Source organism: Sylvia atricapilla, chromosome 5, assembly GCF_009819655.1.
Source record: "Sylvia atricapilla isolate bSylAtr1 chromosome 5, bSylAtr1.pri, whole genome shotgun sequence".
In the NCBI taxonomy this organism is placed as follows: Eukaryota; Metazoa; Chordata; class Aves; order Passeriformes; family Sylviidae; genus Sylvia; species Sylvia atricapilla.
This window is the reverse complement of record NC_089144.1, coordinates 59,316,390-59,343,161: the sequence shown is the minus strand read 5'-3', so window position 1 is coordinate 59,343,161 and position 26,772 is coordinate 59,316,390. Positions and strand designations below refer to the sequence as shown.

The following is a 26,772-nucleotide window of genomic DNA, read 5'->3' as shown; positions in this document are numbered from 1 at the left end:
AGGGGCTCCGACCTGCCTGCTGCCTGCACGGGCGGTGCAGCGCTCCCGGCTCCCTGGCGAGGCACATTTCCCCGCCGTTCCCCGGCCGGCAGTGCGGAATTCCTGCCCCGCGGCTCGTCCCCAAGCCCCAAAGGTGGGCTCGCACCTGTGGAGCCGTGTGAGCGCAGCCGGCGCCGCCTCGTTGGCAGTGCGCTACCCCCCTTGCATCCCCCCCTTCTCCGGGCTATATGTGGCATTTCGGAGCTCTGACAATCTGCTTCCAAATGTTTTCCATATTTGTTCAGCCTCCTTGATTCAAATACCAGGAACGACTCAGCCGGCACAAAGCGAAGCTTTGGGGGGCAGAAAACTCACACCCCCACCGGCGTGCGCACACACAGGCGCACGTGAAAGCCCCAAGTCCGCCGGAATGGGAAAGGAGGAGAAGAAAGCCCGGCACAGCACGTCCCCGAATAGCCAGAGCCAGACGGGAAAGGCGCCCGGAGGGGAGAAAAGCGCCGGCTCGACGCAGGAGTCCGCGATGAAGAAGAAGCAGAAGAAAGCCAAGGGGGATCCCAAAACCGGCCAGGAGGAGGAATCCCACACTTGTTGTGGCTGCCGTTTCCCGCTGCTGTTTGCCTTGCTGCAGCTGGCGTTAGGCGCCTCTGTAACAGTGCTGGGCTTCCTTATGGCAGGCATCAGTTCCTCTCTGCTAGTCAGAGACACTCCATATTGGGCTGGGATAATTGTAAGCATAAAGTCTGTTTCTCCATAAAGTGCCTTTGCCGGCATTAATGCAAGCTGCATGACGCTCCACTTTAGACTAACCAACTGCATGCACAACACCATTTGAGTTATGCTAACTATAAATATTCCTGGGATTAAGTGTCTGGCTGTACTTTCCCGAGGAAAACTGCTCCTGCAGAATAACACAGCCTTTCATATTCTTCCCTGCAATACCCAACAGACCTGAAATAAAATACAGGGTTGCTGTTCACTGGATGTATGTATTAGCTTGCGCTTTGCAGTGAACTCCTGCCGGGTGATGCTGAAAAAAAAAAAAAAAAAAGTTAATTTCTTATGCTGCCTACCCTCCTTGCCCACCAAACCATAACCATCAGGCTTTGGAAGTGAGAGCATAACTCTGTAACTCGCAACTTTTAGCTGGGCGGGGAGAGCAATGTCTGTCTCTGGAGCTTCCTTGCTGTGCTGTGCTGGAGAACTGCTGGGGTTTAACCCTCTTCCCGCTGCTGCTCCTGACTGCACGTGGCCATGGGGAAGGAGATGGCACTGCTGGACGTGGCAGGGACAGGGAGCCCTTCCCAGGGCCTGCTGGTGGCTCCTGCCAAGTCACTTTGGAGCGACACGCCAGCCTCGCTGTGTGGGCTGAGGGGACTGGGCAGAGGGCAGCGTACTGCTGGGTGTAAATCAGAGGCATCCCTGCTGGGGAAGCCTGGGTGGTTCCCCAGCAGCAGCCACCCTGCGGAGGTGGGGATGGGGTGTGTGGTGCCATCCGTGGTGTGACTCTGCTGGCTGTGGACTTGGGGACGTGAGGTTTGCCTGTGGAGGGACAGGGTCAGTGATTTATGTGCCTGGGATAGGCCATGGATATAATTGAGCATGCAGGTTTCTTCCCTAGGCAGCAGGTTTCAGGAAAATATGTCCTGAAAATATGCCCTGATGTGTTAGCACAGTTCTGGGTGTTGTCAGACTGAAGAATTCCCAGCAAATAAATTCATGTTTAGGTACTTGGAGAAAAGATTTCTCGAAGCGCTGAACAGCTATGGGAGCATCTTCTGTGAATGTAATTCATTGTTAGAAGATTATCTGAGCATCTGAACTGATTGGGGTTTGCTGTATTAATCCTGCTGGGCATCCCTTCAGAGGGTGGAAGGAGCAGGGCCTGAGCTCCCAGAGGAAGAGCTCCTCTGACTCATCTCTTCATGTTTCTCTTCTGACTGAAGCGTTATCCAAGAGTTTAGTGGTGTTTTGTGGAGCAAGAGCCTGCCCTTGCTTGGAAGAGGAATTTCCTCCTGGGAAGTTTTGGCTGTTACAAACCAGGGGGATATACAGAGGATAAAATAGCAATATGTGGCATGTTCACTCCTCCCGTTTATTTTGAGGATTATGGAGGTCTGATTATGTCTTTTCCAGACAGCACTGTTGCTATCACAGGTTTGAAATAGCTTTTTCACTCGAAAAAAACTGGGGAAAGAGTGAGCTGGACTGAACTAATGTACAGCCAGGGATATGAGAAAAGCCATGAAGCAGCCCCTGGCCTATGTGAATGTCATCAGTGCCTGAGCAGCATTCATCTGAGACATCCACAAATGGCTAGCCTCCCTTGGGGAGGCCTGAAACCCCACCAAAGTCGCTGCTTTCTGAAAACAGAGCTCTAACCCCCGTTGTTTTTAGCAGCAGCTGCCAGCAGTAGTGACATTTAGATGCCCACACGAGGCAAAGCTCAGGCACTTTCAGAGCTCCCCCCCTGAAAATCAGGAATAGTTCTCCATGTGTGTTCCTGAGCTAATTCCCGACTCGGAGCACAACTCAGCTCTCAGCTGTGGTTGATGGTCATGTTTTGCACCCACCAGGCAGGGAAATCCCTGGGGAGACATTTGCTGGCCCTGTGGAGTTTGGTTGATGTTGCAGGGTGCCCTGGCTGTCGGGAGGAGCAGTGCAGGCTGTGGGCTGCCCCATGGGGAAGGGTGACTGCACCTCCACTCTGAGTCACGGGGTGACTCTCACCTGGGGCACTCTGGTGAGATGTTGAGTCACCAGCACACTCGAGCGTGGTTTGATTCCTCCCTGGCTCAAAATGGCTTTTGGTGCCTCTCTGTTTACCCTCAGGGTGATGACAGGGACTGTCTGCTGGGGACACATGGCCGGGCAGGCTCCTGGGCAACCACGCTGCTCTCCTGCACCCTCAGCCCGAAGCAGAAGGGAAGGAGGGATCTGGCACCAGGTCAGAGGGAAGTGAAAAGGAACCCGGTGCTAGAAAGGGGAGGATGAAGTGGTGGGGCAGCCCCAGACCTCGCAGTAGCAGAGGCTGTGTGCAGTGTTGGCTGTGGTAGCAGGGGAGCACAGCTGAGGGGCAAAATGCAGGAGGTGCCACACCGTGCTGCATTTACTTTGTCCCTGTGCTGTGGTGTCTCCGTGGAGGGACTTGGCGCCTACTGGGACATCAGGCAGAGATGGGCAGAAGCTGCAGATAGGGAAAGTCCAGGTGTGCAGTCACAGGGTGCTGCTGGTGAGCCGTGGTGGGGACTGAGCTGAGGACTGACCTCTGGAAAGCTGGGGGAGACTGTCCATGAAGAAGAACCCTTGGCTAGGACCTGCATGTGGCTGGATGTCCTGTGGGCTGGTTTTTGGGCTGCATGGAAGGTGTTAGCTAGGGGATGGATGACCCATGTGCTGCTTGAGAACAAACCTCATGGCAGAAAGTGACTTCCTGAAACTCGTGTATTTACACAGAAATGAGCAACAGGACAGAAAGATGTGGTGTAAAATACCAGAGCATATTTGTTTTAGTAGCATCCCACTCAAGAGCTCTTTTTAAAGGACTTAATTAGTATTCTGAATCAAGAACTTTAAAAAATCTATTATCGAGACCTTTTTAGCAACATTAGATATAATGGGTGAAGCTCATTCCTGGTGTTACTCCTTTGGAATTACAGCAGGCTGGATTTGACCCCACGGCTGTTAATGCAGGATGACAGAAAAATGAAGGAAAATTGCTAATGTGTTAAATAGACCCTGATTGATTGAAAGTTGGTGGGTTTTTTCTTCCTTATTAGTGGCAAAATGGTGTGACACCATTCCTTGCTGAAAATCAAGTGCTTCAGTGCATTACCATGAATGGAAAGGAAGTGTTTTTAGAGGAGCAGACAGCGAAAAATGCTAGCTAGGAAAACCAGGCAAGGCAGTCTGAATTAAATGGGTTCAAAACCTGACTGTGTAGGTTTGTGAGGCTGGAGCAGGCCAGGGATTGGGTTCACCATCCTGGGGAATAAATGTGGCCAGTGATCCTCTGACAGGGAGTGGAGGAGGGCTCCAAGCCTGCAGTGCTCCCTCTCCAGAGCATCAGCCCTTCTCTCCTGAGCTCCCTGAGAAGGGAACGATGCATCTTGCATTGCACCAAGAGTATTCCACCATGACAACAAGTTAAAACCAGTTAAAACCCAGCTAAAACCAAAATGCATTTAGTCCAAAATGCATGGGGCATGGGTCAGAAAACAAAGCAAAATTTTATGGACAGAAACGACAGAGCATACAGGATTTATCACTTCTGCTTTGGCTTCAGCAACCTATTACCTCCATTGCTAAGGACAGGCAGTTAAATGCAGTGAAAGCAGTGAGCATTTGTTTCACTTGCCTGGATCCAGTTACAGTGAAGGTGCCCAGGTCTGAAGCCGGTGCCCGTGAGACCTGTCCTGAGCTCTCCAAACTGCAGGCAGGACCCCCTGGCAGTCTCTTCTTTTCTCCTTGCTGCTTTGCAGGAGCTTGGACAAACTCTCCACAAACCCACTCATGAGTGCAGGGCTTTATTTTTTCCTGTGTCTTGCCACTGGCTTGGTGCATAGCTTTGGCCAAGTTACTTAACCTTGCTAAGACTTTGTTACTTCCCCTGCAAAGTGGGGTTAATAGTGGCCATCCGTCACCCCTTGCTTTGAGATGCTGGGATGAAAAGTGTTGCAGAGACAGTAGATATTAATGGTATCCTTTTCATTCTTTTTCATTAGCTTGTGGCCTTTTGACACCCAGAAGAAGTAACGATGTATTTCTCCTTGATAAACCCACTTTAGATTATTTCCACTGCGATCAAAAGTGGAGACTATCGGAGTTTTCATAGGCAAGCTCCCTTTTCAGCCCTGTTTTGCAGACTCAGGGAGTTAAGAAAGTTACAGAAGTGCTCATCAGAAATTATTATCCAGGGTATTTATTATTTCTGCCAGGAAGTTATTTTAAATGTATATGTATAGATGTTCATAAAATTAGGACTTTTACAAACATTTAAAAAAATCTTATTCATGAGCAGCTCAAGGCAGCAACTGTGGCTCCAGCTGTCACTGATTTTATTGCAAAGAGCACCTCAAAAGATCTGCCATTGGCTGATCCCCAGCCCAGAAACTCTGACACTTCTGCTCCAGCCCTTCTCCATCTCCCCAGCTGTTTCCCCAGGCCAGAGGGCCCCTGAGCTTTACTCAAGGGGTGGCCACAGGTTGTGGCATCAGCATTGCTTTTTGGCTCAAGCATTAGCTTCTTTGCCCTGGTGGAGGTGAGGCTGATGTGAGGCTGTGTGGTGCAAAAGGCAGACAGATTTTTAACTGGAAAAGCAGCTTAATTAACCTTCATTTACCTGGAGTCAGAAATGTTCAAGACTCTATAACTTTTGCTTGTTTTTAGGGAAACAACTTTCGATTTCTAATAGAAGGCGACTCTTAAAACCTGATGCCATCAAAGTAGCCATCAAAAAGTCATGCAGGCATCCATATTTCTTGGTACAGGCTAGCTTCAATTAGCCATGGGCAAACATCAAAAGGTTTGAGGGAGGGCTGCCTTCAGCAAGAGGCTAGTTCTTTTTTAGAGCCATGTGTAGCACCAGAGCAGGACTCTTCAGAACCCCCTGCCATTAAATCTCATCCTCTTCCAAGAGTAACTATGCACTGATTAACTGAAATTCACACTTTCGTTTTGTTCTGGTGCAGAGTGGGAAACTTGGATGGGGAGAAATGTTCAAACATTCTGGAGGAATGGTTTGAGAAGGTAACTGCACACCTGAGGTGTGTCTGATACCTGGACAGGGGCTAGTATAATTCTGGACCCCTCTGTGGCTTAGCCCACAGTTTAACTGCAGAATTCCTGGCTGGAATTTGTGCAAAAATCCCAGGTAAAATTTGGAGAGGGATATCAAACAGGTTTCCCCAGCCTGGGTAGTCTCATGACTATGGAGATCGTGGCTTTCATAGTCACAGACACACCCCAAACCATGAGTGGTGTTCACGAGTACTCTCAGCCATGCTGCACTTCTCAGGCTGAAAATCACTGCTGGCTCTGTGAAGTCTTAATTTTGTTTTATTTTTTTTATCCCTCAGGCTTTTGTTCAGCCAGAACTGTATTTCTGGTTTAACAGCAGCAATGGACTGCTGCTGCAGCTCCTGGCTGTGTGATTGTAGCCTTTGCTGGGGGAATTAAATCTTACCTTAGCACAAGTGATGAGCAACTGACCCAAACAGCACAGATCATTATGGAAAAAATAGCATTTCATTTGATTGTGGATGCTCTTGCAGGGTTTTGATGACTTTACAGGATTTAAGAGAAAGTTGTGGGTCTGCCAGGGGGTGTTACTGCATGGCTTGAAGGGACCTGTAGTAAAGACATTATTATTTTATTGTGTAGGTGGGACAGGGATGGGCAGTTATTGTGGGGTTTATGGCTGTTTAAAAGAATGATTTCCTAGATGATGATGGCCTTTGCCCGCAACCACAATATACATGTTTGTCACTATTATTATTATTATAACTATTATTTCTGGAAGTAACTTATATGCAACGAAACTTCCTTAAATTTAGCAACAAGTCTATAAGGGGGTAAAAAAAAAGAAATTAGGGCATGGTACCTCTGCGTTGCAGATTGGCTCCTTTCACATGTGACTGTGAGACCCAGGCTGACCTGAGGCTGGTGAAAGCTGGCAGTGAAAGCTGCTTGCAGCACCCACTTTCATCACAGCCTCCTCAAACCTCATAAAGCAGATGAACTTCAGTGCTGCTGTCTGCAACAGCCTGTAGAGATGTCTGGCACCAGAGGTGATCCACGTTTATAATGGCAAAGCCAACAGGGACAGGTTCTTTCCTGCATCAAAATCTGTGTCCAGTGGGAGTGTTAGATTTGGTGGACAAAGTGGCTTCTCCAAAGGTGTAGATGGGAGTTGAGCCTTGCCATATCTGATAAGGTGGGAGAACCATCAAGCCAAGTGTTACCTGTGAGAGAGAGCCAGAAACTCCAGAGACAGCTGCAAGAGAGAATTCTGTGTCCCTAAAAACAGAAAGATCCCCAGTGTCTCCAAGTAAGCCACTACAAAGTAACTTGTCCATAAAGGAAATGTCTTCCTAATTCTATTAACAGCAGTTTTCCTCCTGAGTTTGAGTTACGTTCTTATTAAAGAGGAAGAGTCCTCCTGTGGGTTTCAGCAGTGCTGTATGGCATTTCAAGATGCACCTAGGAAAGGTTTTGTCTTGCAGTGTGTTTGCTTTCTGCCCCTAAAAATGATGGCAGGAGGTTCTCGCTGACAAAGCTCCCATATAAAGAGCTATACTGTGTCTCTGTGAGTGTTTGCAGCATTTGCTTTGTGATGTGGCAGAGACCCAAGATGCTCCTTGGGGCCAGGCTTTTGTCTCCTGCCTTCATTCCCTGGTGGATGTTCCCAGCCCTCCTGCTTTACCAGACAAGATTTTCAGGATGCTCTGGGTAGGAGGTAGTTCGCTAGAGAAAACCACCTATTCTGCATTTGGGCTAAAATTGTAGCAATAACAAAAGGAAAACCAGTTTCACAAGCATACAAGTGAGAGATGGAGACAGATTAGAGCAATCTGTGGTTTTGAAATCTGTCGGAATAAAGAAAACCACATGAATATGTCAGCGTGCAAAGATAATGAGTGCAAACCACAGCGGAAATTTGTGCCCTACGTGTCCATATTCCCCCTAATTACACACAACCTTCCTCATCCCTGCCACGTGGTGCCCTTGTGCTGCTCATACACCTTGTGCTGAATCCTTGCAGGAGCAGGTGGGATAACATGACAACAGGTTCCTGCCCTCTTTGGGGTGGGAGCAAGCTGGGAAATCTTCTCCTCCTATTTTGATTTTGGCTTTGAAAACCAATAATTCTCAAGTCACTTTTAGCCCTGAGGTGTTCCTGTCAATGGGAGAAATGTCTACTGCTTCCCCCAAAAAGAAATACTATTAAAATGTTGTACAGCCTAAATATTGAAGTTCTTCAGCCAGTGTTAGTAAATGGCTGTTCTCCTGGGTTGTGAACTGGGGGGATTTCACAGAGTATGCCTTAAGCAAAACGAAATCTTTACCTTTCCTAAATACTTCTGTATCACATTTGGGTCTTTTTCTAGGCAGCGCTTTCCAAAATTAAATTCTTCCTTGGATAACCTTTCACGTCACTACCTATTCAGCAAGGGGTGTGGTTAGTCCATATGGAAATTTTGAAACAGGATCTTGAAATAAACTCGAGTTGAAATATGCACAGAAATGCAAATTCCTGGATTTCTGGATAACAGTTGACCAGAGCTGATCTAATTAGGTGCTGTCCTGCAGGTCTCAGAGAATCTGTTTTATTTGTGTAACAAATGCTCATCGATTGGTGGCAAGCACGTGCTGAAGTGGGTTCAATTGCATTTTATGTTGTGTGCTCAGTCAATAAGGCATGGGAAATGTGTGCCTCACACTGGGATGTGGCAGTGGCTGTTGCAGCACCAGGATTCAGGATTACCTAATGCTGCTTTAGCAATCAGCATCAACAGCACCTGTAACGTGCCTGCAGCTGTTATAGTTATTTAGAGGCCCCTAAAAAATACTTACCACTGGATTTTTATATTCTGTTACACTTCACAGGTGTAATTCAAGGCTGATCTATTAATAATGTATAAAATAGCAGCATAGAGCTGTTTCCTATATAAACGTTCCACGCTTTGGTTTCCTCCAAGGAGTGAATTTACCTTTAAAGAGCTGAAATGTTAAACATATGTGGGTCATAATTCTCAGCCACGATATTTTTTACTGCCACTTAGAAAAACACACATCTCTGGTTTTAAAAAAAAAGAATTAAAAATGTTACTGACTTCTTATAAAAGAAATACTTAGGCTTTCCAAAATATTCTGGCCAAGACTTGCTGGAATCCTGACCCAGTGTAATCCTTTATAAATACCCCTCTACAAATGTGCCTCTTCAAGTGTCCCTGAGTATATTATTTAAATCCCAGAGGATCTTTAGAAAGCGTGTGCAGGAATGGAGCTCCTTTTAACTGATAGCCCTTTGTATGGGAAGCTTTCTGAAGAGGGAGGTCTGATCCTGCCACGTGTGAAGCCAGCAGGAGTTTTGCAAAAGTTGTCCGAGGCACTTGATGGCAGAGAGAAAATTCCAGCCTTGGTCTCTGCCCTTGGAAATGAATGCAGCTCTGTCAGCCTTCTGTGGTTAAATGGAAGGGGAAGGAGGGAGTGGGAACGGTCCCATGATGTCTCATGGCAGTCACCTGGAGGCAAATCTGGCTCTCATTCCATGCAAGTGTAAATGCCCACTAGTGTAGCTGAAGCAAAGCAAATTTGATTTATTGCTCATAACAAGATCCTTCAGCACCAAATCCTGAAAATACTTGGGTCCTAGCTTTGATGTGAGGAGCCCCTATGATTCGTCATGAATTCTGGGGATAAGATGTTAAGACAGTGTGTTTAAGGGGGGGTTTTCTGGTTTTGTTTTTTGTTTTGTTTTGTTTTGGTTCGGTTCTTTTTTTTTTTTTTTTTTTTTTTTTTTTTTTTTTTTTTTTTTTTTTTTTTTTTGCCACCAATTCTCCAGCCATTGCTGGCACTGGGGGAGTTTATAATTTTGATATTATCTGCAATAGGATCTTTTAAGATTTAAGTGTTATGGGCATGTTAATTGAATTAAAAGATTAATATACAGTGCAAGGGACCAAGGACATAGGTGATTAATCCTGAGAAATAAAACATGGTTGAGTCACACAGAAGCACTACAGGGCAAAAAAACCCAGCACTGAAGGACCTTTGACAAGAAAGGTTGTTTTTTCCCCAGACAACCCTGTCAGCTACGGCTGTCAACAATAAAAAGAAAGAAACAAATAAATTGGAGGCTGTGTGTAAGTCACAGGACCAGAATATAAATACACATGACATGGAAAGGAGTAAATAATACTGACGCATTCTTCAGAAATGTTCTCAGGCAATACTTCCTATTCATGTCCCACTGAAATGACATCAAATAAAACTTCATGGGGAAAAGTGTTACTAATCACCCAGGTTCTTGAGGGACATGGCTCTCTATGTGTTGGGAGGCACTTCTCCTTTGCAGAGCTGTTGTCTTGGGCCTTGCAGCAGCAATGCAGATACAGAAAGTTTGATACTTTCTGCAACAGATCGTAAAAGGAGCGTATTTATCCATTACTGTCCAAAAGGACAGTTGGGCATTTTCCACTGCAGGTCAAGCTCCCTGTGGAGCTGGAAATCTGGATGTGAGCAGCACTTCCAGGGCATGCAGGTGGGGATAGGGCTGTCACAGAGCCCCACACTCCTGCAGGCATCTCTGTGGCATAGCCCCACCTTGGCAAAGGCAGCTCACACATGGCTCTGGCCAAAGAGGGCAAATCCCACTGCTCTGGGAAAGCAGAAAGCCTCACATTAATGGTAACTCTTCTAAACTTCAGAAATAAAACAGAAGGGGTAAAAAAAAATACAGAATCTTGCTGCAGCCACTGAGAACTTAATAGCTGTCCTTTATAACCAAGATGCTCCTAGCAGGGAGGTGAAGACTTGCTCCTGGCCCTGTGTGGAGAGGATCTCTGAAAAGACAGTGCCTGACCTCATCCAAAGTCCCCACTAAAGCTCATCACACCTAAAATGGCTTTTAAAGGTGTGATTTGAAAGGTCATTTAATAACATGTGCATGCTATCAAGTCACCTGTTTTTCCAAGGCTGCTCAAACAGGCACAGATTCCTCCAAGCACAGCTCCAGCTGCCAACAGCCTCTCCCATGCCCAGATCCAGCCCCACAGGGAGCCCTCACCTGCTGCCTGGGTACCCAGCTCCTCCATCCAGGGGATGAACTGCCCAAAAGCAGCAGTCTGCTGTTCCAAAGTCCTCCTGTGAGGTTTGCTCACTGATTCTCCAGAAACGTGGGAGAGGAGGGCACTTGACTGGAGTGTTTAGCACAGTGTGGGGATACACTGTGTTTTCTAAACAGGAAAAAGCAAATCACATTTATTGGGCTAATTCCTCAGAGAAGGATCTTCCCTTCTTACCTGGAGAATGCCGACCTGTGAATATCTGCAGATAAATCCAGAATTAATATAAAGATGCTAAATGAATAAACAAGAGTGCAAATACTTTCCATTACTTTTGCCCTTCAGCAATTACTGCCACAGGGCTAAAACAGTTTCAGATTGCAGGGGAGATGGACATTTTCTTTAGTAAGGTGTTCACTCCAGAAAAGGGTGAAAGCCTCTAAGCCTCTGTGATAAACTCTGCTGTTTCTTAGCCAGTGGCAACCATGGTCTAATGATTTAAAACTTGCATGGGTAACATAAAAGCCCTGTCAGAACCCAGATCTACATAGGATGGTGCTCTCTGGGCTTGCAAGGCCAACTTCAGAAGTCTTCTGCTTTTTTTTTGATGGTTTTATGGGCGAAAACTCAACACACATCCTGGGGGCTGGTTGCTGTGCTGTGTCTTTGATGACTTTGTTTCCATACTCCTTCTTGAGTTATGTCCTGCAAACACAGAAAGGTGTCCTGACTTGGGGGAAAAAATAATAATTGTTTTGTAGGTTTTTGGTTTGTTTTTTTTATTTTTTTTTTTTTTACCTTGACACATTTTAATCTCTTCCCTTACAGGTCTGTGTGGTGGCCTTAGTGGGATTTGTTATGCTGTGTATTTCGTACCAACCTGATGAGAAGACATGTGTGCAGTTCACAGTGAAGGTACCTTACCTTTTCTAAACTTTTTTTTTTTTTTTTTCTTGTCATGTCATTAAATATAATCAGAAGAGTTGATATGGGGGATATTTTAAAGACCACAGGAAAATAAGTGAAAATACACCTGAAATGCAGGAATGGTTTTCTGTTACTTTCCAGGCAGCCAAGGAAGAAACTGTATCCTATAAAGGGGAAACTAATATTTCAAATCAGAACAAGATATCATTTTATTCATCATGTTTTAGGAATATTGACAAAGCTGGAATAATTTGGGAAGTGTTCAGAGAATTTAAATAGATCAGGTGGAAATAGTGAGCAGGGTAAGAAGTAGGGTGGCATAAAATGAGTCCACTTAAACCAAGTTTTAATATTTAATGGGAAAGTACTTGGAAAACACGGGGACATGCATTGTCCCACAAAGCAAATTCCCATCTGAGCATTGCAGGAATTGCACCTTACCCCACTTTAGTCTCCAAAACTTCTTTGTTGACACTGGTGAGCAACTAGAAGAGCAAGGCTGAGAACGCTTGTTTTTAACACCCATTTTTTCTGGGCTATTTTGCCTATTATTGTAATTTTCAGGGCACTTAATATTTTGCAGACACATAATAACGAGAAAAATACCGACGCAAGCAGCAGAAAATAACAGTGATTATTAACTGGAAAAAGGCAGAGGGAAACAAAATGCAAGGAGCAGCTTTTCAAACCATCCATCCTCCCTTAGAAATTAGACCCCGGTGTGTCTTTTGTGTCTTTCTCGAGCTTCTGCCGTACTTAAAGAAAGAAAGGCAGAAGAACAATTGTGCCTGCCCTGTGACTGCCTCTACATTGTCCCCTGTCACCTTTCCATCCCCAAGGAAGGTTACTGGGCTGGGCGGGGGCTGCCACGCCAGGCTTTTTATTGCCTGCCCCGCTGCCTTAAATTGAATTTGGCATCCAGGCAGGAAGGGAGGCATCCCTCGTGTTGGGAACGGCATGTCGGGCTGGGCAGCTCAGATGTCTCTGCCACCCACCCTGACCGTAAGGAATGTGAGCCATCAGAATAGACGTTTTGGAATTGCTCCCGAGGTGATGTCAAATGGGCCATTCCTCGGCACCGGGCAGAATTAGAGTTTAAATATCCCTGGTTCAGTCAATAGCCAATGGATTGTTGCTTAGCCAAGGCATCCTCCTCTCCAAATTCCCCCTTCCCAGCATTTCCTATTGCAGCATGCCACAGAACTCCAGCATTGCCTGGCTGTTCACCTCTCCTGTCCCATGTCCCTGCTGGGAGCCGTCATCCCGCAGTTTGGGAAAACAGGACCAATGGCTTCTGTCTGAAGGGCTCATACCTATTTAACAAAGTGGGAGCTAAAACTCTCCTCCAGGGCTTCGATCACACAGGACTCATCTTCATCTCTCCAGTATCACTTCTCAAGTCTTAGAATTTCAGTTAAAGGCTGTCTCTGAACTAAAAATGAGCATTAGCTATAACAAGGCTGAGGATGCAAGATTGCAGTCATGAGACAGATTGTTCAGAGAGTTGTTCTTTTCTCCTTGAGGGCCTGATGCTTCATCAAGCACTGCAGTTGGGTTCAGCCCAATCTGCTCCGACTGTCCTTACAGGGTCTGGCCCAGGTCCTGCCTTCACACTGGTGGCTGCTTCCCATCAGCCAAGCACCATCCTACAGGAAAATCTTGGCTGAGCTTCCCTGGAGTGCATTAAGCACCCCAAGTTCCTCTGCACAACCCAAGGATCGCTGTGAGAGGAAGACCACATACACACACACAGAGGCCTGGGGGTTTTGGGTCAACCCCCAAGGTGACCCTCTGACCACTGTGAGTGATTCCCTCGGGGTGGAAAACAGGAGACCTGTGCGGTCCTCTCTGCCTTCCTCCCTCTTGGCAGCTGCTTCTTTCATTTCACACTTGCATGAGCCCTGGATCCTGTTAAAGGAGGTGTGAGAACTGCTTTCGGCAGAAGTCCCTTCCCGAGACTGCTGTGGGTACCCACAGCACACCATGTGTCCCTGAGAAAGGGAGGCCACCCAAAGGGAGGGTGGCTGTGCCCTTCAGGGGGGACAGCAACGGCCAGTGCCACACAGGAAAATCTTGAGCCATCCTGTGGACTTCCTGGGCTCTGTGCTGACATTTGACAGATCACTCCCTGTGGTCCTCCCCACGGCACGCCCAGCCCACGCCGTGACACACCACGGTTCCTGTTCCCTGCAGGGGCTCGTGCCTGAGCCGCCACTGCCCTCAAACAGGGCCTCCTGATCCACCTCTGCAAACCCCTCTGCTTTCGCCTCCGATAACTGTGAGGAGCCTTTTCCATGAGGAACTTAATCCATCTTCCTGTTATTTATTTCAATTTAGTCACGGAGGAAAACTATTGCAGTAAATATTGCTAAAATGTCTCTTCCTCATATGAGGAACACGAAGGAGGATGAGCTGCCATGCTCTGACCTCATTGTACAGTCTCTCCCACTTCCCTTTTCTCCTTCTTTTTAAGCTGCAATTGCAGTGCCTATCTCTCTGAAGCTGTTAAGAAACAGTTTTCCAGTGGCAAGTCCTGGTTCCTGGGCACAGCCCACCACGCAGTTGTATTTGTGATGCTGAAGTTGCCTCCGGGTCTGGCATGTGATTAATCTGCTGATGGAATCTCAGCACTCACTGTCTTGTGCTCCCTCAGAGGCAGTGCTTGCATTTGGCTCACCTTTGATATTTGGAAACGTGTTCATTTTCAGCAGCTCGCAGAGAGATTCCTCTGCAAACATCTTGTGAGAATATAAGCTTTTTGGAAATTGCCCTGTGTCCCCCATGCATTTCCCTTCACCTCCAAGGATTATCATAAGAGCTGCCTGTGTATTCAGATCCTGAGATTTCTTTCCCTTTCGGAACACAACAGACAAATTCTCCTTTACTGTACCTGGAGCATAGATTAGGCTGTTGTGTCCTGACTTTGGATAGAAGCTGGCAGCTAAATAAAATACCTGCCAAGGGAGAATCAGGCACATGGTGTAGTCTTGGCTTAGTATCTCATCTATTAGGGAGGCCTGATTCTGTCTTCTGCTGGGCTGAATCCAGGGACTTCCACCAGGACTTCTATATCACAGAAAAATCAACATTTGTCCATTTTCAGTTTTCCCCATTGAACACATTTGCACCGTCTTTGAAAACAATGGCCTGGCTTATGAATTGCCACATCTTGGTTTGGAGGGGGTCCATCAGTCAGCAGCACTCCATCTTCTGTATGCTTCACATGAGGAGGTGGCCCCATTTTCCAGCCTCACCTTTCCCACAGATTCTTCCCTTGAAAGCTGTGGGGGCAAAGTAATTGTGTTTAATGTGAGCCACCCTCATTTTGAAGCTGCCCTTGGTTTAAGGCCACAGGGGAAGTCATTAAATTTAATAGCAGCCAAGTCTTGGAAACTAAGATCTTTCAGTAAGAATTTGGTGATGTGAGGGGGAAATGTACATAGTGCTTCAGGACCTGCAATAATTCCAATTTTTTTTTCAAGCTGGCAACCAAACAGAAGATTGATTCACACTGTGATATATGACAAATACACCAGGAGTGTGAATTTTATCAAGACATACATACTTGGAGTTTCAAGGTTATAAAAAATGCTTTTATATTGATATTTTACTTGCAGTATTGAGGTTAAGAGAGAGAAAGAGAGAGAGAAACTGCTGTTTAAAATAACAGATTCCCAACCATGCCATGTGTCTGACAGATAAGATGCCAAGGAAAATAAATGTTTTTACAGTGCTGAACAGAACAAAAAAAAATGCAATTTTGGCTAAACACAGAACATGATTTTAATATACATTCACACATATTTTGTACGCAGTGCAGCAACTGCCAGTTCCAGCTATCAAAAGCAAAGGGAAGTCCATATGTGCTGGTATCCAAAGCTCTCAGGTGAATCCCGGAGTGTCAAAGGCTCTGACTTGCTGCCAGTTTCCATGTGTTTGTGGGGGTGGACTCTGCAGAGGTACCCTTGATAAAAGCCAGGGTATTTTTAAGCTGCCACTGTTGTGAGGAGCAGTGGAGGTGACGAGCAGACCCTTGTCCTTCCCACACTGTAGCATTGGGAAAGAAAGGTGCTTGCTGCCCTTTCACGCCTGTGAAAGGCTTCCCCATGTTTATGGGACAGGTTTTGGAGGCAGACTGAGCACAGCACACACTTTTTTGTGGAGATCTGCATTCCCATTCCACAGTGGGACCTGGGAAGCCAGCGGACTGGCTGCATCCACAGAGCCACAAGCAGGAGATCAAGCCACCCCACTGCCTGATTTGCAAGTATAAATCAGATTTATTTGGACATGCAAACTGAGAATAACACATGAGCAAAGTCTCCAAAAACACCTACAGCTCAGCACAGCCTGGGTAAGATGGCAATCCCAAGGCTCAGTCTGCTCAGCTCTGCTTCCAGGCCCTAATTTGTCTCAGCTGACGACCATGAGTCCTGTCAATGCAGGTAGGACAGGAGAGGAAAATGCTCCCTCCCTCTCTATAAAGCTTCTTGATCTATAGACACTCCAGTTCCCTGGTACTCCCCCCAGGCCTCAAAATTGCAAGGCAATGCTCTATACAAAACGTGTAAGGCAAGTTCTTGAGATGACCTGCTGAACTTCTCATTATAATGAGCCTTGCAGTTGTTGAAGCGCCCAATCTCCAGACAGTACATTGTGGGTATGCATTCCCTGCGAAGTACATGTGCTGCATTCCTTGTGTGTTCCTCAACCTCTACGAAGCTGGAAAAAAGGGGGTTTGTATCTTTTTTTTCCTCCCTTTCTTTCAGCTGCTGTATTTTCTCCTGAGTGCCCTGGCTCTGGTTGCCTGTGTTTTGGCGGTGGCTTTTGCTGCACACCACTACCTGCAGCTGACCAAGTTCACCTGTGACACCACCCCCGAGTCCTGCCAGTGCAAACTGGACGCTGCAGACCCCCTCGGCCGGACCTTCGTGTACCGGGACGCGGCCGACTGCGGCAGCCTGAGCAGCGCTCTCGGCCTGTACCTCCTCCTGCAGATGGCTCTCAACCTGGCCGCGGCCCTGGTGTGCCTCCTCACTTGCTTCGTGGTGTGGAAGCACCGCTACCAGGTCTTCTACGTGGGCGTTCGCTTCCAGCCTCTCACGGCCGCCGAGGGCCACGGGCAGCAGGTGTAGGGTCCGGGCTGGCAGGGCTTGTGGCCGGAGGTGGGAACCGCAGCCGCTGGCCCCGCGGGGGGACGGGCGCTTGGAAGGGTTCTCATCAGGGAAAACGCTCACACGGCTTTAATGGATATATTCTTCCCGTCGTTTTAGGAGCGTTTTGTACGGCTGCTCTTGAGAAAAGGCCTCTAGTGAGATTAGCTAGAGGTCACAGAGTCCTAAAGATGCAGCTGTACAAATGCTCCCCAAAGAGGATCTTTAATAGCCATAGATAAAATCGTTGGGAACTCATCTGCAGGGCTACAGCCACTACAAAATAGGGTCCATTTCCCTCTTGCCTTCAGAGAAGCCATGCCAATTTCTACCAGATAGGGATCTGATCCAAACTGCTTAATTATATCAGTGGGAACATGCTTCAGGAATATATTATATCTAGGTGCTCTGGGTGTATTCCATGCTAACCTGATGGGAATTTAACATTCAGGAAGGTAACGAGGGTGGTCAAGACCTCTTCCAATGCAGGTTGAGACCGACACCAAAGTGAATGTATTGATGGCTGCCATATAAAATATACATATAAGTTTTCAGAATGATTAATGATATAGGCTACCTAACCCAATTACTAATAATAAACAACAAATGAGTGAGTTCACTGAAGGTTCTTTGGTGGGCCCTGCTTGAGACCCCAGGCAGATTTCTGAAGTTTGGGAGAAAAGATCAGTTTAAGGAACCTTGAGTTGCACTTCTAAAGTAGAGGGACCCTAAATCACTAGTCATGTTGAAAACTATGTCCATATTACTCTAATTGCAGGCTGACAAATCCGGATTTTAGCCAGTTCCACCAATTATAGTCCAAGCACAAAAGGCCAAATACATTTTTGGTGTAACTCCTCTGAAGACAATCAGCCTTACACACCAGCAGTGGAGTTGGGCCAACAGCCCTGAAAGATATATCCCTGCAACAATGAATGTTTTTAAAATGGGGTGGAGGGAGGGAAGCAAGAAGAGACTGCCAGTCTCCCAAAGACATCTTTGATAATGATGAGGGCAACAGGATAATGATTTCTTAATGAGGGTGGAAAAACAAAGAGTAGTCAAGCAGTGCTTTTTCACCCTGAAAGTGCAGCTCTAGAAGTGCTTTATATCTTATTAGCCTTTATACCAAGACAACCATATTGGTTTGTCCCTTGAACTGCCATTTCCACTTGCACAGCATGGACATCTAAATTTAGGAGCAATTCCTAATTGGCAGCATTTGGCACTGCCTCCTGATCCATATCTGTGCAAGAGCAAGCCAGCTGGTGCTCACACCCTCCATGACGAGGGATTTCCCGATCCCAGCCAGAACAAGGATGTCTCTGAGGTGGGGTGGAGCAATCACATGCCAGAAAAATTGAGCCATAATCATTAGCAAGGAGGAAGCAAATGAAATTTATGTAAGGCTTCAAAGGAAAGAAAACAACCAACTTTCTGCAGCAAAAATAGTCATCAGAAAGTCAAAAACCCAGACTGCCAAACACCTAGTTGTCTAAGGAGCTCTAATCCTACCAAAAAAGCCTGTCTTCCATATGGTGATCACACATCATCCAGAGACTAGACCATCAAGCCTCCAGGGTCAGAAGATCACAGCATAATGAGGTCTCCTGTGGGTCACATAGAGCACTCCTGGGTGTAGGGGCTGTAGCTTTAGTCATGGAGGGAGCCTCTGGAGTAGACATAGCATCACCAAGGTGCTTTCTGCCAAGCCACAAAGTGAGGAGCTGCAGAACATGAGGGGGTTTGAGATCTGCTTCCAAATGACCTTTTTTTTTTTTTTTTTTTTTGCACCTAATATAACAACCATTCCTAAGCCTGGCTGCAGGGCACATTTGCAAGGGTGCCCATGTCACCATCCATCCAAAGACCTCGGTCTGCCTCCCAGACACTTCTGGCACATCCTGGAGCAGAATGGAGGGCTGCTGATGTCAGACTCATCCTTGGGGCCATCCATGCAGATCTGGCAGGAACCAGCCCATCTCCCAGGGCTCTGGTGGAATGTGCTGCCAGCTGTGCTCACACAGCTGTGCCAGGGCCATCCTGCCTGGAGATGGGTACACAGAGCTGCCTCTCACCTTGTGCTGTGCTCAGGTTTGCCCCCATCCCACACATGCCTCCAGCTGTGCTCTCTGTGGAAGCTCAGGGCAGAGGATGGAGGATGTACCTGCACGGCCCTCGGTGCACCTGCCCCCCCTCCAGCCAAAAATGTAGGATCTTCTCTCCACACAGAGGATAACGAGAAGCAGGAAAGGGATCAGAGGGAGTCTGAATGACAGCTGAGCTTTGGGGCCTCCTCCCACCTTCCCCACTGCACCCATGGCTGGCACAAGAAGAGGAAGGCTCTGCTGGCAGAGCAGGGTACGCTCCCCCTCGCCCATCCCAAACGTCCCCGCTGTTCGGGGAACAACAGGGTGTGCAGCGCTCCAGCCCTGCCCCAGCGGCTTTTCCACCAGAGCTGCCCTTTGTTCCTTAATCCTCTGACCTCTGCCTCACCCACATGTTTTCACTCCCTGTGTCCCAGCGCCTCGCAGGTGCTGGGCTCCCGGAGGCAGCGGGACGGGGCTGGGCGGGCGGTGCCTGGCCTCTGCCTGCTCAGCCCTGGGCTGAGATTTGCTGCGGCTGCTCCGGAGCACGGCAGACGCAGCGGGGATGATCGCAGGGCTGCTGTAAATGCCTTCGGCGTGTCGGCAGGGAGGAGAAGGGAGGTCTGGATAACAGAGCCTGCTCCGCTTAACAAGCCGCGCACCTCCGTATCAGCTCACCCTCCACTTCCAGACGCAAATTCGGTTTGCTAATCAGCACGATGCAGCTTAACCCTTTGCTCTGGAAGAAAGCAATATTCATCATGTATTCTGTTGGCGGTTTATATACTTAATGAATAAATACGGGGCATTTCGATCTATTTCCTTTTCATGTATCTCAAGAGCATAAAACCAGAACGGGAGAGATGGAGAAACAGACACAGAAGGTTTGGGAATTAGTTTCCCCCTGGGTATGGTTTTACAATGTGTATTTCGCTTGGATTAAGAATTTGGAAAGTACTAATTAAAGGATTTTCACCTACCGCAGCATATCCAGACACCTCCCAGCTTTTTCCCAGTGTCAGAATCCACGCGGACTGCACCAGGAAAAAGACTGGGACTAAAAGGCCTGGAAAGGACAGAGGTGTTGAAGAAGAAAACAATTTTTTATAAGCCTGGGAAATTTATCTTTCAGGTGAATTCCACAGAAAGGTGTAGGATTAAACCTCTATGGACACGCAGAATTTGCGAAGGGCTCGATGTAATTTACTCTCACAAACCCAGGTGTGATTCTCATTTGCAACCTGGCCACTTTACACTGTTTTCCCAGTGTAAAGGGGTTGTAAAGACGGCATCAATCATCTTTACACCTACTTTATGGCCATTTTACAGAGCTAAAAGGGCCCTTTGTGTAAATGAGAACTCAAGCCCTAGAGAATTTAATAGAGAGGAGATCCTTTCTATAGACTGTGCTAGACCCTCTAATAGGGTCTATTACTGGGATATAACTCTCCGCTGGATTTTATAGCTTGGTTTAGAGATCATCAGTCTCGATTAAATTCAGTTCTGCAGAACTTTTCCAAAGGCCATAACCCTCTGGTGTCATGCCCGCTCCTCCACCCCGAACACACACAGAGCGATGGCGTTGCATGGATAACTGCTTGGCTTTTGAAAAGGAGAAGCAGCAGCTACCACTTTCCTCAGGCTCCGAGGCATTTTCATGTCGTGCTATGCAAATACCAAAGCAACAATAAACGGCAGCGAAAAGGGAACCGAGACGCGGCGCCTCGCGGGGAGCCGAAATGTCACATTCTCAGCCCCGCCAGGGTTTGTGTCCCTGTCCCTCCCCGGCCGGCCGGGGGCTGCTGGGCGAAGGGGAAGCCCCGCCAGGCGCTGGCCCCACGCTGGGGCTGCCAGCAGCCTTCATGTGACGGCCATCTGCGCCTCGCTGGCCCGGCCGCTCTGCGTGGGCACCGCTTGGAGCCTTGCCTAAAAAACAACTCTGCGCAACAACGCCGGGAGCTGCAATCGACTCGCAGGACTAATTTTTTTTTTTTTTTTTTTTTTTCCACGCTCGCAGCCAGTGCAATATTTGCTCTGGGGGCCTTTCGAAAGAGAAAGCACGCTGCTAGCGTGTGAGAGAAGCCGCAGCTCGGGTCCTCTATATTTAGAAAGCCAGGATGTCATACCTCGCCTTGAAATTTTCATAGTCCCCTGCACCCCACCCACCCACACACGTACACATGCTAGCGTCTGGAAAATGTTTTTCGGTCTCAGCAAAGGGTGTTGGCTGAGGGGGATTCGAGGGAGGCGCAGAGGAACAACAAACAGCGGCTCGGTCCCGGAGCTCGAGGCCTCCTGAAGCTCCTCACGGGGACCCTGGTGCAGGGCAGGATCGCTGCTCCTTCTCGGCTGGACACAAACCCCAGGGCTCTTCTGGGGCGCAGGGCGGCCCTGTCCTGTGTCATGTCACACAGTGCCGGGCCCGCGGCCAGCAGCATCTTCGGCAGCTCATTTCTGAGCGGCCACGCACAGACTGCAGCGCCCGTGGCCAGGGCTCCAGGAAGGTGGATTTTGCGGGTAGCTCACCTCAGGTCTTTGCAGTTCCTCCTCCCCAGGGATTTTTGCTTTCTGCTAAATGGCTGCCTCTAGTAATTGCTACTCAGTAGCATTTATCCTCTGCAAAATTGCCTCTGAAGCCACTCATCATAAACAGGGGTTGCAAAGACTGGAGTGCGTTTTCCTTTTGGTTTTGGTACCTGGTCTCCATGCCTTTGTCCAAGCAAACGGTTGAAAGCCTCATTTAAACTTCAAACTTGTTGTGAGGGAGCTGGTTTTCTTTTTCCTTTCTTTTTAAAGAAGATACGGGGCAATAGCTACTTAATTTGTTACCTCAATACTACTGCACAAAGCCATCTTTACAGTGGAGTAAAGATGCGGCAGCCCCTAAGGCTTACAGTGACTGCCTGCAGAGAGAACGTGGAGCTGAGGCCACCCAAAGTCACCCGGGTGCACCCAGGTATCCCTGCTTGGCACAGACATCTGAGAGTCAGCCACCAAACGTGAGCAGCAGCCCTGTCTGAGAGGACAGAATAACCCGCAGAGGGGGATTTGAGTGCCTGCCTCTCCTTCAGCCAGATGGATTATGACTGATGAGTGCTGGGCTGACCTCAAGTTACAGGAGATATAGAGAGTGACACTGATTAAGGCAGCCCTCAGCTTTACGAGCCCTGATTCTCCTGGAAATGAGATATTTGAGTGAGATTGGGTTTTAACCCCGTTTCACTCTCATAGCTGTGTAAGGAGAACTATTTTTAATTAGCCTGAAGCTAAGTGAAGAGGGATTTCTCCTCACTTCAGTGTAGGATTTCTCTTTCACCGAAAACTATGATGAAAGGAATGCCTGCCCTGATCTGTCCTCCTTGAGGCTGGCTGGGAGCATCACTGCTGGAGCCAGAGCTGCATGCATGCAGAGGTGTGTGGGAACCACCCTCGTACCTTTTTTGGGATACTTTCTTCCAGTCCCACAGCTGCCAGAGCAGACTCGGGGAGGGCAGGAGAAGCTGGTGTCCCAGATCCATAATGTGCCCGAGTCAACCAAGCCCTGCAGCGATCCCCATTTATAGTGACACTACTGGTCACCAGGGATTTGGTGGGATAGTTTAGGGAACAATCACACTGAAAAGGGAAGAAAATAGACATTTACACTTTCCCTTTCACCTTGTGAATCCAGGCAGGAGAGCAGCACACGCATGAAGGGACCCAAGAGGAAATAAAAAGTCCTCCCACCCTGTTTTGTTGCCCAACCTGCCAACACGCTGAGAAACAGTGAAAACATGCAGAAAATAAATCCCCAGAAATCAGACACTTCTGGTTTTCAAAATCCAAATCATTGCTAGGTTGGGAATGTGCACATTAGTGTATTTTTATGGCTTGTGCAATTCTTCCAGACTGCCTCGGGTGGGGACCGAGGCAGCCAGGCTTCTTTGGTGTCATCAAAGGAAGGAAATTTTGTAACCTGACTGGGAGAGGGGAGGGATGGGAAAGGGCAATTTATGGGATGTACTCATATATCTATACATATATTCTGATAAGGCTAATTTTTGCATAGATTCAACTGCTTTTTATTATTATTTTTATTGTGTACAAAAGGAAATTGCAGTATCTCAGCTAGCAAAATTCTGTGCTTCTGAATTAACAGGAGTTGCGTCTCCACTTTATTTCTAATAGAATTTTTCTCAGTCACCCCACCCAGGTTTCAGTGCTTTTCTTGCTTCTCCATTTTCCAGTGAGGCAGGGCTTTCCTGACACATCCTCCCCTGACCCCACAAAGCACTGGGTCCGTGGGCTCCATGTAAGCTGCCCCTGCTTAGCCAAGGCAGGGGTGGCACAATTTGCAAACTGGCTCCTGAGACTTCTCCTGAGCTCTCCAGCCACTGATTATGCTGTTGCTTACAGGAAACTATCAAAACATGACAGAGATCCAGTGCTTGAAAATCCCATGGGATAATTACCTGCTAATACACAACAAGAGCATTTCATTGGCCCAGGAGGCAAGAGTGTGGCTACTGAGTGGTGGGAACAGCAAGCCCTGGTCTTAATGCCACCAAATTACACCTGAAAGGGGAAATTCAGGACCTGCAGACAACAACCAGGACCCCTCTGTGCTCAGGTGCTGCACTGAGCAAGAGAGACTTGCAGAGCATGCAGGATCATGGGGATCCTCATCCCTGAGGGAAGCTGATCCCATTTGAAAGGTTCACTCCAGCTGGGGCTCAGTGCCAGGCTTGCTCCACTCCTCAAACCCAGGCAGCTTTGGGGCCACAAGTCCTCATCCCTGGAGGGAAAACGCAGGTAGAGGAGAAGAGGAATAAAGATTTGTTTGATTTGTCTTTGTCTGAGCATGGCACATCTTACTGTAAGGCTTTCCCCCCTAACAGGAACATGTTGATTTGGGCTGGTGTGGAGTTCGATGGGGTTTTTCTTTCAGTGGCTGTATGGGGATCTGATTCAAGGCACTGAAATGGACAGAAAACTAACTCATATTTCCCATGCCACTGAAATGGACGAGAAGCTAATTCCTATTTCCCACACCTAATGCAAAGCATTGTTAGCCCTGCTGCAGCACACTAGGGGCAACACCAGCTATTAGAGAAACCGGGTTGATTAAGGGACAACCTTGAAGACTAAAAATAGTCAGGGAAATAAGAATCAATGCCATATGAAAGCAAACACGCAGTCAGTTGTTATCACAGAGCTTTTCACGTGATGGTCTGTGCACTGATCTCACCCGGAGAGTGTTTGTTTTGGACAGTCTTAAAGGGTCCAGGCCCACGGATTGGCAGCAACACGTATGGAGTGATCTGAGAGCGCAGGCCTGACCCAAAGTCCATGGAAGTCAAGGCAGTGACTCCTCCAAGCACTCCCTGTGGGAATCACTCTGGTTTTGGAAAAATATATTGCAGTTAAAGACATTGGTCTGGGCTTAGGGAAAATGTACTGACACTGTCAAATCCAGTCAGAGACACGTGAAAAAAAGAGGGATTGTAGGTAATAAGTGCAACACAAAATAAAAATAAAGTGGCTGAAGGAAAACTTGAGCAGTCAAGGGGAAATGCAGCAAGTTCAAACAAACTGCCTTGGCCCAGACAGATTGCACAGAACACACAGTGATTTGAAGGGGAAGAGAAGAAGGATGGCAGGAACTCAGCATCCCACTTTTTCACAAGCCTCAAAAACATCGCAGGCGATGCGAGAAGGAAAAAATACATGGCTTTAGTCCTGTCTGGAAACATGTAGCACAAACTGAGGCAGAGGAGATTAAACTTGGCTTTGCCCTATTTCCCCCCTCTTCTTTCACTCCCCTGCTCTTTGCTGGCATTATCTGGGCTGGTTGGTCCTCAGCAAACAACCGAGTAGCCAAAATATGGGCAGGATTCACGCCATAACCAAACCAGCCAATGAATGAAATAAGGCACTTGTTTCCTGGAGCAGAGGGAGGGGAAGCAGGGGGATTTAAGCATTTCTGTGTGGTGTTGGAAACCCACCTTGAGTAGAAGCAGTCCCTCAGCTCACACAAACCACCGGCGCTCCTCTGACGTCAATTGGCAGCCGCTGGTTTGCACCATCCCAGGGCTGGCTGCAGCAGCACAAGCAAACAGCTCGCCCGGCCAGCGGGACACACGGCCAGAGGGACACACGGCCAGAGGCAAGCTGGAGTCCTGCACCCCTTCCCTCTGCCTCACTGCTTTCCAGCATCGCCCACAGCTCTGTTTTCAGAGGCAAAAGGGCGCAGACCAGCTACAGCAGGCGTGTCTCGGGCAAGCGGCACGTCGGCTGGCAGTGGGTGGTGACATGGGGTTGCAGGAGGATGGTGGATGCCAAAAACCTGAGGGTGCAGAGGGTCTCTGCTGCTGAGGCCCTCGGGACTGAGGGCCACCCCTGAGCTGTGGCAGTGCCCGGGCAGGCTGCCAGGGAGAGGGCAATGCTCATGCAGCTACGTGAAAGGCAGGACCTGCGTCCACAGGGAGGCTGCTGGCGCCATGAAAGGGATGGCCGGATGTCCTCCAGCCTCCGTCTGGAGATCCTGTGAGAGAGGGTTTGAGAGAGCTTGTGAAAGAAGGATGAGAAAATTACTGACCATAGGAAGTGCCACAGGCACTCATCTGGTCTCCCCTTTTACTCTTTCCACCAAACAGACTCCAGGCCTGAAGAGAGTGGGAGCAGGAGGAACGTGACTCCCTTCAGGGTGCTTCCTGCAGCACATGGCGGGAGGAAAAGGAGGCAGCGGCTGTTCAGCTCCTTCCCTGCCCTCCCTACACCCCACAGCCACCCATTCCAGCCCATGCCAACCCTGAATGCATCCACAGGGGACACAGGGAGAGCTGCAACACAGGAACTGCGTCCCGTCACTGCTCGTGGAGCGTGGCAGCTCTCGGTTTCAGGGGGATGCTGCTGAGCCAGCAGTGCAGGAGGAGGCTGGCTGCAGCCTGGGGAGCCTCTGGGGACCACGCATGGCTGCGTTCCTGGGCTGCAGTTTTCAGCAATGGCAGAGCAACCCACTCCCTTTTTTTCCCACCTGAAAGGCCTCCAAAGGCCTTGACTTCCAGAACAGGAGGTAGCTACAGCCCCTGCAAGCCAGCTCAGCTGAAGCTGCCCTGAGATGAACCCACAAGGAAGGCAGCTAGAATTGCTGGTTGTTTCTGAAAATAAAAGCATCAGAGACCTTTAAGCCCCGTATCTCCTTCCCTACTTGTGCTGAGGGCTGATCTGGGGCTTGCTTTGGGTGGTGCAGCACAGGATCCCCACTGAAGTGTCTGCTCCATCATTCCCATGATCAGCACTAGTTTCTGGAAAAAAGCAATGCTGTGTGGAACCACAGGCTGCATCTCAAAGGCACGATGGAGAAAGGAGGCTGGATTTGAGCCATTCCCAAGCCAGAATCATTTTGCCCCTACCACCTTTGCTGCTTCCAGAGACAAGAAGTGTGCTGAGAGGGTGTGTTGCTATGTCTCTTCACAACACACCTCCTTCTTGGAGACCCCTTTGTGGAGTTCCTGGACCATTTCAAATGCTCCAAGACAGTGGAAATGAGGCATAAGCCTGCCCTGGGACTTTAGTTTGAACCTGCTCATTTCATGGGACAGTGGGAGAATGTGGGTCCCTTTTCCCAAACCTACTTTTATAAGTTTTGGTTGAAATGCTCACCAAGAAGGCAGAGGGCCCAGCTGATCTTCTGCAGTGATGAAGGGAGACCCAGTTTTGAGGCATGACAAATTTAGTGACCAACTGAGGGCCATGGGCTTTGTGGGGAGGCAGAAGCCCTGTGGACAGGGACACAGTGGGAGCACCAGCTGCCTGCAGAGCCTAGGGGGTGGCTGGGGC

At 48.3% G+C, this 26,772-nt stretch overlaps 1 protein-coding gene across 1 annotated transcript; it reads left to right on the top strand.

Moving 5' to 3' along the window:
* Positions 1–279: 279 nt before the first annotated feature.
* On the top strand, positions 280–19,769 carry SSPN (sarcospan). Its single transcript, XM_066319662.1, has 3 exons — positions 280–727; positions 11,613–11,699; positions 16,481–19,769. Exons 1-3 carry the CDS (start codon positions 410–412, stop codon positions 16,844–16,846), a joined length of 771 nt encoding a protein of 256 aa, XP_066175759.1. The 5' UTR covers positions 280–409; the 3' UTR covers positions 16,847–19,769.
* The last annotated feature ends 7,003 nt before the right edge of the window (positions 19,770–26,772 follow it).

What these genes read in the sequence shown, in the direction of transcription:
- SSPN (XM_066319662.1), top strand. Translation starts at nt 410, where the DNA reads ATGGGAAAGGAGGAGAAGAAAGCCCGGCACAGCACGTCCCCGAATAGC. An exon ending in CATATTGGGCTGGGATAATT is followed by an intron (nt 728 to 11,612) that starts GTAAGCATAAAG and finishes CTTCCCTTACAG; the next exon opens with GTCTGTGTGGTGGCCTTAGT. An exon ending in GTGTGCAGTTCACAGTGAAG is followed by an intron (nt 11,700 to 16,480) that starts GTACCTTACCTT and finishes CCTTTCTTTCAG; the next exon opens with CTGCTGTATTTTCTCCTGAG.